At 38.3% G+C, this 13,483-nt stretch overlaps 1 protein-coding gene across 5 annotated transcripts in view; it reads left to right on the forward strand.

Annotated features, from left to right (window-relative positions):
• The window catches only part of Cep112 (centrosomal protein 112), a 467,011-nt gene that overhangs the window by 113,944 nt on the left and 339,584 nt on the right, over positions 1 to 13,483 (forward strand). For 3 of the 5 annotated variants that reach the window (NM_001105849.1, XM_087570857.1, XM_087570856.1), the window contains exons 10-12: positions 6,305 to 6,404; positions 8,501 to 8,619; positions 10,107 to 10,250. In NM_001105849.1, coding sequence (NP_001099319.1) covers positions 6,305 to 6,404; positions 8,501 to 8,619; positions 10,107 to 10,250 — 363 coding nt within the window. The remainder of the gene's footprint in view (positions 1 to 6,304; positions 6,405 to 8,500; positions 8,620 to 10,106; positions 10,251 to 13,483) is intronic. The other 2 variants (XM_087570858.1, XM_087570859.1) reach the window with 1 other exon arrangement.

Genomic DNA, 13,483 nt, shown 5'->3' on the forward strand with positions numbered 1-13,483 from the left:
GAATTACAGGAAAACACTACCAAACAGGTAAAGGAAATAGACAAAACCATCCAGGATTTAAAAATGGAAACAGAAACAATAAAGCACAAAGGGAGATAACCCTGGAGATAATAAAAGGGAAGAGATCAGGAGTCATAGGTGCAAGCATCAGCAACAGAATACAAGCAATAGAAGAGAGAATCTCATGGGTAGAGGATACCATAGAAAACATCGACACAACCATCAAAGATAACGTAAAACGCCAAAAGCTCCTAGCCGAAAACATCCAGGAAATCCAGAACACAATGAGAAGATCAAACCTAAGGATAATAGGTATAGAAGAGAGTGAAGACTCCCAACTTAAATAAAGGCCAGTATATATCTTCAACAAAATTATAGAAGAAAACTTCCCTAACCTAAAGAAAGAGATGCCCATAAACATAAGAAGCCTATAGAACTCCAAATAGATTGGACCAGAAAAGAAATTCCTCCTGTCACATAATAGTCAAAACACCAAACGTACAAACCAAAAAAAAATAATTTTAAAAGCAGTAAGGGAAAAAGTTCAAGTAACATTTAAGGCATACCCATCAGAATTACACCAGACTTCTCACCAGAGACTATGAAAGCCAGAAGATCCTAGGCAGATGTCTTACGGACCCTAAGAGAACAAAAACGCCAGTTCAGGTTATTATGTCCAGCAAAACTCTCAATTAACACAGATAGAGAAACCAAGATATTCCATGAGAAAACCAAATTTACACAATATCTTTCTACAAATCCAGCCCTACAAAGGATAATAGATGAAAAACTCCAACACAAGGAGGGAAACAACACCTAGAAAAAACAAGAAAGTAATCTCCTTCCAATGAACCCAAAAGAAGAGAGACACACAAGACACCTCTAACAACAAAATTAACAGGAAGCAACAATGACTAACCTTAATATTTCTTAACATCAATGGACTCAATTTCCCAATAAAAAGACATAGACTAAGAAACTGGATACATAAAGAGGACCCAGCATTTTGTTGCATACAGGAAACACATCTCAGAGACAAAGACAGACACTACCTCAGAATAAAAGGCTGGAAAATGACTTTCCAAGTAAAGGGTTCCAAGAAACAAGCTGGAGTAGCCATTCTAATATCGAATAAAATCAACTTAACCAAAAGTTATCAAAAGAGATAAGGACACTTCATATTCATCAAAGGAAAAATCCACCAAGAGAAAGTCTCAATCCTAAATATCTAAATACTCCAAATACAAGGGCACCTACATTCATAAAAGAAACCTTACTAAAGCTCAGAGCACACATTGAACCTCATACAATAATAGTAGGAAAATTCAACACCCCACTCTTATGAATTCGCAGATCATGGAAACAGAAATTAAAATAGAGACATAGAGACTAACAGAACTTATGAACCAAATGGACTTAACAGATATTTATAGAACATTTCATCCTAAAACAAAAGAATATACCTTCTTCTCAGTACCTCATGGTACCTTCTCCAAAATTAACCATATAATCAGGCACAAAACAGGCCTCAACAGATACAGGAAGATTGAAATAATCCCATGCATCCTTAGACCAAGGACTAAGACTGGTCTTCAATAACAACAAAAACAACAGAAAGCCCACATATACATGGAAGTTGAACAACACCCTACTCAATGATAACTTGATCAAGGAAGAAATAAAGAAATTAAAGACTTTTTAGAATTTACTGAAAATGATGGCACAACATGCCCAAACTTATGGGACACAATGAAAGCAGTGCTAAGAGGAAAATATCATAGCTCTGAGTGCCTCCAAAATGAATCAGGAGAGGGCATATATTAGCAGCTTGACAGCACTCCTAAAAACTCGAGAACAAAAAGAAGCAAATACACTCAAAAGGATTAGAAGGCAGGAAATAATCAAACCCAGGGCTGAAATCAACCAAGTAGAAACAAAAAGGACCATACAAAGAATCAACAAAACCAGGATCTGGTTCTTTGAGAAAATCAACAAGATAGATAAACCCTTATCCAGACTAACCAGAGGGCACAGAGATTATGTTCAAATTAACAGTATCAGAAATGAAAAGGGAGAAACAACAACAGAATCTGAGAAAATTCAAAAAAATCATCAGATCCTACTACGAAAGACTATATTCAACAAAACTGGAAAATCTGGACGAAATGGACAGTTTTCTAGACAAATACCAGCTACCAAAGTTAAATCAGTATCAGATAAACCATCTAAACTACCCCATAACTCCTAAAGAAATAGAAGCAGTTATTAAAAGTCTTCCAACAAAAGAGCAGAGGATCAGATAGATGGGTTTAGTGCACAATTCTATCAGACCAATACTATCCAAACCATTCTACAAAATAGAAACGGACAGAGCACTAGCCAATTCCTTCTATAAAGCCACAATTATGCTTATACCTAAACCACACAAAGACCCAACAAAGAAAGAGAACTTCAGATCAATTTCTCTTATGAATATTCAACCCCAAAATACTCAATAAAATTCTTGCAAACTGATTCCAAGAACACACCAAAATGATCATCCATCATGATCAAGTAGGCTTAATCCCAGGGATGCAGCGATGGTTCAATATATGGAAATCCATCAACATAATCCACTATATAAACAAATTCAAAGAAAAAAAACCACATTATCATTTCATTAGATACAGAGAAAGCATTTGACAAAATTCAACAACCTTCATGATAAAAGTCCTAGAAAGATCAGCAATTCAACGCCCATATCTAAACATAGTAAAAGCAATATACAGCAAGCCAGTAGTCAACATCAAACCACATGGAGAGAAACTTGAAGCAATCCCACCAAAATCAGGGACTAGACAAGGCTGCCTACTGTCTTCCTACTTATTCAATATAGTACTGGAAGTCCTAGCCAGAGAAATCAGACAACAAAAGGATGTCGAAGGGATACAGATTGTAAAGGAAGAAGTCAAAGTATCAGTATTTGCAGATGATATGGTATAAATAATGACTGCAAAACTTCCACCAGAGAACTACTAAGCCTGATCTATAGATTACTTTTGGCAAAATGGCCATCTTTACTATATTACTCCTGCCGGCAAAGTTGCTGGATATAAAATTAAAACCAATCAATAGCCTTCCTCTCCTCAAAGGATAAACAGGCTGAGAAAGAAATTAGGGAAATGACACCCTTCACAATAGTCACAAATAATATAAAAACCTCCGTGTGACTCTAACCAAGCAAGTGACAAGAACTTCAAGTCTCTGAAGAAAGAAAATGAAGATCTCAGAAGATGCAAAGACCTCTCATGCTCATGGATTGGCAGGATTAATATAGTAAAAATGACCATTTTGCCAAAAGTAATCTGCAGATTCAATACAATCCCCATCAAAAATTTCCAACTCAATTCTTGATAGAGTTAGAAAGAGCCATTTGCAAATTCATTTGGAATAACAAAAAAACCAGGATAAAGAAAACTATCCTCAACAATAAAAGAACTTCTGGGGGAATCACCATCTCTCACCTCAAGCAGTATTAGAGAGCAATAGTGATAAACACTTCCTGTTATTGGTACAGAGACAGGCAGGTAGATAAGTGGAATAGAATTGAAGACCCAGAAATGAACCCATACACTTGTGGTCACTTGATCTTTGACAAAGAAACTAAAACCATGCAATGGAAAGAAGATAGCACTTTCAACAAATGGTGCTGGTTCAACTGGAGGTCAGCATGTAGAAGATTGCAAATCAATCCATTCTTATCACCTTGTACAAAGCTTAAATCCAAGTGGATCAAGGACCTCCACATCAAACCAATTAACACTCAAACTAATAGAAGAAAAAGTTGGGAAAGGTCTCGATCACATGGGCACTGGGGAAAATGTCCTGAACAAAACACCAATGGCTTATGCTCTAAGATCAAGAATAGACAAATGAGACCTCATAAAAATGCAAAAGCTTCTGTAAGGCAAAGGACATTGTCATTAGGACAAAATGGCAACCAACAGATTGGGAAAAGATCTTTACCAAACCTATATCTGATAGAGGACCAATACCCAAAATATACAAAGAACTTAAGAAGTTAGACTCCAGAGAACCAAAATACCCTATTACAAAATGGGTTACAGAGCTAAACAAAGAATTCTCAGCTGAGGAATATCGAATGGCTGAAAAGTACCTAAAGAAATGTACAACATCCTTAGTCATCAGGGAAATGCAAATCAAAACAATCCTGAGGTAGCACCTCATAACAGTCAGAATGGTTATGATCAAAAACTCAGGTGACAGCAGATGCTGGCGAGGATGTGGAGAAAGAGGAACACGCCTCCATTGTTTGTGGGGTTGCAAGCTCGTACAATCACTTTGGAAATCATTTTGAAGGTTCCTCAGAAAATTGGACATTGAACTACCTGAGGACCCAGCTATACATCTCCTGGGCATAGACCCAAAAGATGCCCCAACATATAACAAAGACACGTGCTCCACTATGTTCATCGCAGCCTTATTTATAATAGCCAGAAGCTGGAAAGAACCCCAGATGCCCTTCAACAGAGGAATGGATACAGAAAATGAGGTACATCTACAGAATGGAGAACTACTCAGCTATCAAAAACAATGACTTTATGAAATTCATAGGCAAATGGATTGAATTAGAAAATATCATCCTGACTGAGGTAACCCAATCACAGAAAAACACACACGGTATGCACTCACCAATAAGTGGATATTAGCCCAAAAACTTGAATTACCGAAGATACAATCCACAGACCACATGAAGTTCAAGAAGGACAACCAAAGTGCAGATGCTTTAATCCTTAAAAGGGGGAACAAAATTATTCATAGGAGGGTATAGAGGCAAAGTTTGGAGCAGAAACTGAAGGAATGGTCATTCAGAGCCTGCCTCACCTTGGAATCCAGCATATATATATATATCTCCACCAAAACTAGACAGTACTGATGAAGCCAGGAAGTGCATGCTGACAGGGGCTTGATATAGCCATCTCCTGAGAGGCTGAGCCAGAGCATGACAAATACAGAGGCAAATGCTAGCAGTATACCGTTGAAATGAGAACTAGGTCCCCATTGGAGGAATTAGAGAAAGGATTGAAATAGCTGAAGGGGCTTGCAACCACATAAGAAGAACAATGCCAACCAACCAGAGCTCCTTGGGACTAAACCACACCGAAAGACTATACATGGGCAGACCCATCACTCCAGCTGCATATGTAGCAGAGGATGGCCTTGTTGGGCACCAAAGGAAGGAGAAGCCCTTGGTCCTGCCAAGGTTGGATTCCCAGTTTAAGGGAATGTCAGGTGGTGATTGGACTGGGGGTTGAATGGGGAGGGGAACACCCTTATAAAAAGTAGGGTAGGAGGGGATAGTGGGTTTATGGATAGGAAACTGGGAAAGGGAGTAACATTTGAAATGTAAATAAAATATCCAATAAGAAAAGGAAAATTATTTTGGCTTATGTTTGTGGGTTATGATCTAGCAGCCATAGGGTTGAGGCTAAAACAAGAAAGATAAAGTAGAAGGCTACTAATAAAAACACTAAGAAAAACTACTTTGGAGTCTTTCTACGTTTTACTCAAAGTTGGTTTAGGGCGTATGGAAGTCTAGCTGCACTGTGAGACCATTAGCCTGGCCCACTCACTCCTCACTCTGGTTTTCTTTTGCACTCCTGGGTAACATTTTCTACTGTTTATTAACTTTCCTATTTTAGTTATTCCTCTTTTTAATTTGACTTCTTTTTATGCTAAAGTATAAAATAATGGCTATAGTTATTAAGTACTTAAATTTGAAACAACTGGTAAAATATAAATGGTGTAAAACTTGTTTTTACATTTTGAGTTCATTTTTTTTCCTGATTCATAAAACAGATAGATAGGAATGGAGCCTGTTGTAAATCATCATCTTGGAAAAGGTCTTGGCTTTAAGCAGCAAGACAGTAGGACACTTATGGCAGGGTTTCTCCATGTCTTCATGAAGGATGCTGCACCCCAGTGCAGAGGAGTGCATGAGCCAAGAGCTGATTTCTGATGACCTCGCTCCACTACTTTATGACAGTTTAATTTCCAATCCATGTTTTAGGGATTCATGTAATATATTATCCATATTCTTCTTAATATTATCTTGAAAATTCTAAACAAATATTTTAAAATTAGTTATTCTAGTGTATTAATATTTTATCTGTATATAAAGTAAGTTTTTTTTATTTAGGTGGAATCATTTATGAGACTGATAGAATTGCAAAATACTGTGCTCACTTATTATATATTCTATACTAATTTTATGTACTGAAGTACTATCCACTGTTTTTTTCAGATTTTAGAAAGAAAGAATAATGAATTAGAAGAGTTGAAAATCTTATACAAAAAGAAACAAACTGAAACCGAGGAGACTGTGCGAAAGCTTGAGAAGAAAGGTGATGGTGTCTGATGTGAATCTTCCAATACCTGTGTATATTTATTTTAATGATTTAAATGTAAAAATGTAAAATTTCATTTCTGAGCTTCCAACAATAGATGAAATTTGTATGGACTTTCATGTAACTAGGTAAAGTAAGTTTCCTGCATGTGTGTGTGCGTGTGTGTGTTAAAAAATCTTCAAATATTTCCCACTTATTCATTGTGAAGGAAGAAGAAAGCATGTAATTAAATTTTAAATTGGCTGCTATGAACCAAAATTAAAATTCTCAAGGATTCACAACAAGATATCATTTTTTTGTGAAATTAACCTTTGTTTGAATTTGATTAGTTGAAGAGAGGAATTTCTTGTGTTGGGGTAGGAAGGGTAAAATTGATGAAGTGTGTGTGTGTGTGTGTGTGTGTGTGTGTGTGTGTGTGTGTACGTGTATATGTGGCAATGTTTGACCACTGAGCACATCTCTAGTTCACAGGCTTGTGGCTGTCTGTCTGTCTGTGTCCACTTGTGTAATTTTGCAAATGCTTTGATAAAGGCCTAGAATATCTGAGTCACAACCTTGGGGTCAGTGAGTGTGGAACTGAAAGGATTAAGGTCTGGTTGATGGCAGACATGTAGGCAATGAGTAAGAATGAGGGACAAAGGGGATTTCGATCTCGGCTGCTGCCAAGTTTATTGGGTTTTCCCAGAGCAAACCTAATGTGGTAGAATGGATCGTAATATCCCTGACAGTCTAGTGGGCAGTTACATGTGAGAATTAACCAATAACTTATGGTTTTTTTAGTTTAATTTCCTGCTTTAAATGTTGGTTAAAGTGGGGCTGGAAAAATGACTCAGTGCTTAAGCGAGGACCTGGATTCAATTCCCCCCAGCACCACATGGCCACTCACCACTGTCTGTAACTCCAGTTCCAAGGAATCTGACGCCCTCACACAGACATAGATGTAGGCAAAACACCAATGCACATAAAGTAAAAATAAATTTTAAAAAAGAAAGGATGGAGACTCTTATTCACTTAAAAATGTTGGTGAAAGTGATTAGCTATCACTGGTAACAATTACAAAAAGTGAAGGAATATCTAAAGTATTTGATATTTCTAGATTTTCTTTCTCACTCTTTTTCATATTGGGAACCTCAAACATCCTTAAACTTAAAACTATTCAGTCTTTTTCCTTTTTAAAAAAGAAATAATGTTTTCTTTTTAATTTTTTAAGAAAAGAAATAATGTTTTTTCTTTCTTTTTTTTAAGGTTTATTTATGGGCAGGAGAGATGACTCAGTGGTTAAGAGCACTGGCTCTTCGTCCAGAGGTCCTGAGTTTGATTCCCATATGGGAATCTGGTAGTGTCTTTTCTACATGCAGCAGAGCACTCATATACATAAAATAAATAAAAAGTTTTAAAAACCCTCATTTTAAAAAAGTTTTGTTTATTTTGTATTCAGTATTCTGCCTACATATATGCCTAGAGACCTGATTTTGTGCAAATTAGAGGGATTTCTTTATTTTCAAAGGGAAGAATCTATTCGGTTAGTGTTTTTAAAAATTATACCCTGAGCTGACACTCCATGAGCACAAAATGTTCCACAAAAGAAGAAAGGTATGAAGGAGTGGGGGCTGGAAATGGTAGCAGACCATGAGCTCGTCCCCGGGGGCCCACAGAGACGGCGGTGTTCGCAGTGCCACTTTATGATGTGGAAGACACAAGAGATGGAGCCAAAGCAGTGGGATTGTGAGGAGCTATTTTCTCGGTTAGAGCCTTTGGCCCATAGCCTTTAGGGGAGTAGAACTTCAGTATGGTTCCCAGCTGGCACACCCATGGGACCTGCTCTGTTGAATGGACTCTTTAGAGTGACGGAGGCCATATTAGAGGAGAAATACTTGAGGGTAGCATGGTTTTTAAATATTCTAGAGAGAGAATAAAGACTAATCAATTTCATCTATGCTTATAGAAGTGGCCAAAAAGCAATGAAATGAGAGGAGTTTTTAGAAAAGTAAGTTAGTGAAAAACTATCTATTAAATGTATCATTACATTTAGATATCAAATTCTAATATGGTTCCTAGAACTGGTTTAACTATAGTCTCATTGTTTTTGACAGTTCAGATCCTTATACGTGACTGTCAAGTTATCAGAGAAACTAAAGAGAATCAGATAACCGAGCTGAAGAAGATATGTGAGCAGAGCACAGAATCTCTGAATAATGACTGGGAAAAAAAGGTAAGCTCCCCAAGTCAGCCACAGGCCTGTGCATGTGAGAGGGACATGCTAGCAAGTGCAGAAAACACTTCAAACTTCAAGAGAAACAAAGATTGCTAGTGCTGCTGTTTTTGTATATGTTTACTTCAAAGTCTGTATTCTAGAAATAGTTTTTGTTTTAAAGTCATATTTGTGACTTATTGAATTAATGTTTTGCATTTTTTGTCATAGCCAATAGGTTTTAACTAAAATGATTATGGAAATAATGGTTTCAATTTGGGATTTGAATCATTTCTCTATTAAAATGCCTGGCACCACTATATACCCCAGGCTGAAGCTGATAGTTCAAACTTTGTTGGATGTGAGTAAAATCCCTAGTGGACAGTTCCTGCTTGCATGCACTGGGGAGGCATTGGTACAGGGCTTAGTGACCATCTTGGATCACTTTTGGTACTAGGTGTATCCCTGGTGTGAAAACAGCCTTCAGAAAATTACAGATTCAGGGGTCAGGTTTGAAGGAATGCTTCCAGTAGTCAAAACTGCCTGTATTTGGCAAAGCTGAAAGGTCTCCTGGATGGCTATTTCTGAGTATCCTCACTCTTCTTGCTCAAGGTTCTTGAGACCCTTACCAGTGTGGTACTGCATCTTGCCTGCTTTCTGCTTTTGGTTCTCACCATGACCCGGCCTCCTATTCTTCCAGTATCTTCCTTGTCAGATGGGAATTCACATTGCCTTCATTAGCTTCTGCCTTTCTCTCTGTTCATGAATAGTGAGTCAAGGCACCTCTTAGACTCTTGAACTTCGTTCCCCATCCCATGAGTGGCACTAGATCCAGGGATGGTAAGTTAGAATTAGGTTTGCGTAGGATGAAGGAAGGGATGGCCTGGTCTCCACTTGCGGTTTTGCTTCCTTTACCTCATTTCACAGTGTGTTTTTAAAAGCTTCAGCCATTTAAGCAGCATAACATAAGAATATTGATTAAGACTCGCACACAGCACTTGTGATGTACAATCCTTCTTCATTATCAACCTTACTCTGTGTATTCCACTTGTAAACACCATCTTCGTGTTTGTTGTTTTATTGGTTATGGAAAGCCAAGCAAGTTTCTTGGGAATTTGCATAGGTGAGAAAGCGTGTCTACATTTGTATTGTACAGCGGAAACAGATGATACAGACGCTGAGTTCCAGTTCCCAGAAACAACAAGATCGTTAGTATGTGTTCTTCTGTTGGTATTTTGAAGACCACTGATAATATTGTTTAATTGAGAAATATATTATCAATCAGGCTTAGTTAGTTTCTACACAAGACAGGACATTTCTTTAATATTTGCCTTATCTATTGAAATTTTCTGTTCAAGAAAACAGGAAAAATTATATCCTTTTTGTATGGTATTTTTACTTGTGGGTTTTAGATTCTTTATAGATATAAATAGGATATTGAAAAACATTTATTAAATTCAAAGTGACATATTCCATGGTAGTGAAAGACTCTGGACTTCATTGTGCAGCTTCACAGTGCTGTAGCGGAAATGGAAAAGGAAAAATTTGAGCTTCAAAAGCACCACACGGAGACTATTCAGGAATTGCTGGAGGACACAAATGTGCGCCTGAGTAAAATGGAGGGGGACTACATGGTGCAGACGCAGTCCACAGTGAGTGTTGGCTTCTCCGTCCGACTTTGCACAGCGATCTTCCTCCCCATGCCTCATGCTTCCCGGATGTACTTTTATAAACTACTTATGGAATTTAAAGGAAGAGCGTTCCTTTCTTACAGGAGCCAGCAGCAGTGGGCAGGCCTAGGGGTTCACTAAGAGCTCAGACCCGACTCTTCAGTGTTACCTACATTTCTCAATCTCTTAGAAACGGTCGCAAATTTTTTTCATTAACTTTTAGTTTAGAATTAATTATGTTCTTTTTAAAATTCTTTTAAACTGAAGATACAAGTGGTTTTTTTTAAATATTTAAAGTTAGTGTGAAGGAAATTAGAAGTATTACTACTCTGACACATTTTCTTAGTAGAGCATTATCTGAAGCACCATATATATACATCACTTGGAGAAATCTCAAATCCTAAACTGTTTAGAAGTCTTCTTAATGCTTTGAATGTTAAGTTTTCTCATTTTCATAATAAAATAATAGGAAGTTTTTGAAAATATTAAATTGATATGCAAATGAAGTTATATAATAAGCTTTCAATATTAGTTGTTATTATCTTCAAAAATGCAACATATAAGAAGACTAGTGTTATATAAGTGGAAAAGGCAGACTCTAAGAAACTAATTAACACTGGCGTGAGGATAGGATTTTTGGCTTCCCTTCCTTGTAAAACTGACAGAAAAGAGATGAAGTCGGAAATGACGATGGAAAGAACACAAGAGGTTCGTATAATTTTTGGAGTTTGTATTAGTTACATTTATGTCATTGTGACAAAATAACTTATAAAAACTATGCAAGGAAAGTTTCATTTTGGCTGACTGTTGCTGAGAGTCTGATGACAGGGAAGGCCTATGGAATTCATGGTGACAGGAACATGTCACAGAGGCGCCTTATATAACATCAGGCTAAGAAGCAAATAAATTACTGACAGACCCAGGATACAGAAACTCACCTTCAAAGGCATGGCCCTAGTCAGTCAGGTCCCCCCTTAAAGGCTTGACAGGCTCCTGAAACAGCACAGCTACCTGGAGACAAAGCTTTCAAAACATGACCCTGTGGGAAACAGTTCAGATTCAAATCATAACAGCATTGGAAATGCAGTGGAGAAGTCGAAATTGATCTGACAGGTTCAAGAACGCACAGGACGCAGAGAGGCTCTGCACTCATCAGGCCTTTCAGCATTTCTGCAGCCTGCAATGCTGACATTCTTGGGTCTGTAAGCAGCAGCAAGGGTGAGGGCACAAGGACTGATCACAATGAGCCTACATTTGCATGTGGTTCAGATGTCTCTGATGCGACTTTTTTATTATTTTTATTGGATATTTTATGTATTTACATTTCAAATGTTATTCCCCCTCCCCCTCTCCCTGCTTCTATGAGGATGCTCCCATTCCCACCCACCCACTCCCACCTCACCACCTTGGTATTCCTCTACACTGGGGAAATGAGCCTTCACAGGACCAAGGGCTTACTGTTGATGCCAGACAATGCCATCCTCTGCTACATATGCGGCTGGAGACTTGGGTTCCTCCATGTATACTCTTTGGTTGGTGGTTCAGTCCCTGGGAGCTATGGGGGTTCTGGTTAGTTGATACTGTTGTTCTTATGGGGTTGCAAACCCTTCAGCTACTTCAGTTCTTTTTCTAACTTCTCCACTGGGGTCCCTGTGCTCAGTCCAATGGTTAGCTGCAAGCATCCTCATCTGTAAAAGTAAACCTCTGGCAAACCCTCTCAGGAGACATCCATATCAGGCTCCTGTCATCAAGCACTTTTTGGCATCAGCAATAGTGTCTGGGTTTGGTAGATGCATATGGATGGATCCCCAGGTGGGGCAGTCTCTAATTGGCCTTTCCTTCAGTCTCTGCTCCACTCTTTGTCCCTGTATTTCCTCCCATGAGTATTTTGTTCTCCCTTCTAAAAAGGATTGAAGCATCCATACTTTGGTCATTCTTCTTCTTGAGCTTCATGGGGTCTGTAAATTGTATCTTGGGTAGTCCAAAGTTTTGGTTTAATATCCGCTTATCATTGAGTACATACCATGTGTGATTTTTTGTGAATGGGTTACCTCACTCAGGATGATATTTTCTAGTTCCAGCCACTTGCCTAAGAATTTCATAAAGTCATTGTTTTTGATAGCTGAGTAGTACTCCACTGTGTAAATGTACCACATTTTCTGTATCCATTTTGAAGGGCATCTGGGTTCTTTCCAGCTACTGGCTATTATAAATAAGGCTGCTATGAACATAGTGGAGCACGTGTCCACTATGAGCATATGTTGGAGCATCTTTGGGGTGTATGCCCAGGAGTGGTATAGCTGGGTCCTCAAAACGGAGAGAATGAGCAGCAACAGGATGCTGTGTCTCTATGGTCTCTTCCACAGAGCCACATTGTCCAACTTCTAACTCCTCAGAAAAAAGCTGGATGATTTTCTGGAGAGAAGGAAGGCTCTGAGTTTAGTGTAGTTTGCTAAGTGTGGTGGACAGATTCTTTCCCCCAGAGTCTGTGAAGTTCTTTGAATTCCTTGAATGGCAGGCTGTAAAGCAAGACTGCCCCACACCCTAGAGACAATGAAAACCAAGTCACTCATAAGAGTGTCAGTGGCCTTAGACGCTTACTCGGTACATGACAGTGGGGCTTTGCTGTTAGGTGCACATTAGAAAAAGATGTGGCTCCTAGTGCTTTCCAAGTGAATAAGTAGTTTTAAACACTACCAGACTCCTAGGTTTTATATACACTGTCACTGTGGTATTCCTAAAAATGTCATTTGTCATCGTTTTGAGGCCTTTAAATATTTTTCATTTGTTAGGATAAATGAATTCCTAGAAATTCTTTTTTTTAACAAAAGATCTTCTATTAGGCCTTACTTTGTGTTCTCTATCTCCTTGCAATTTCTCACAGTTCTTTATTTCTGTGAAAGCTTCTTATCTTACTCTAGTGTCGTCTGTCCATTCTTCAATAGATGTTCTGCTGATTGCATGCTACCCTTTACTTTTTTTCATGCCCAGTATTTTTGCTTGACTCTAAAAAAGCCCTTCTAACCAGTTTCTTGTGCCAGTGTATTATGAATGACAGCATAATCCACATTGCTGTTCTGGCATGTTTCTACTTCATGTAACCTAGAGTCACCTGAGGAGGAGAAACCGAAACTGCAGAGTTGTCAAGATCAGACTGTCCTGTGGCCATGTCTGTGAGCGGTTGCTTTGATTTGTGATAGCTGCGAGAGAGTCCA

Source organism: Rattus norvegicus, chromosome 10 (genome assembly GCF_021556685.1).
Source record: "Rattus norvegicus strain SHRSP/BbbUtx chromosome 10, alternate assembly SHRSP_T2T, whole genome shotgun sequence".
Taxonomy (NCBI): Eukaryota; Metazoa; Chordata; class Mammalia; order Rodentia; family Muridae; genus Rattus; species Rattus norvegicus.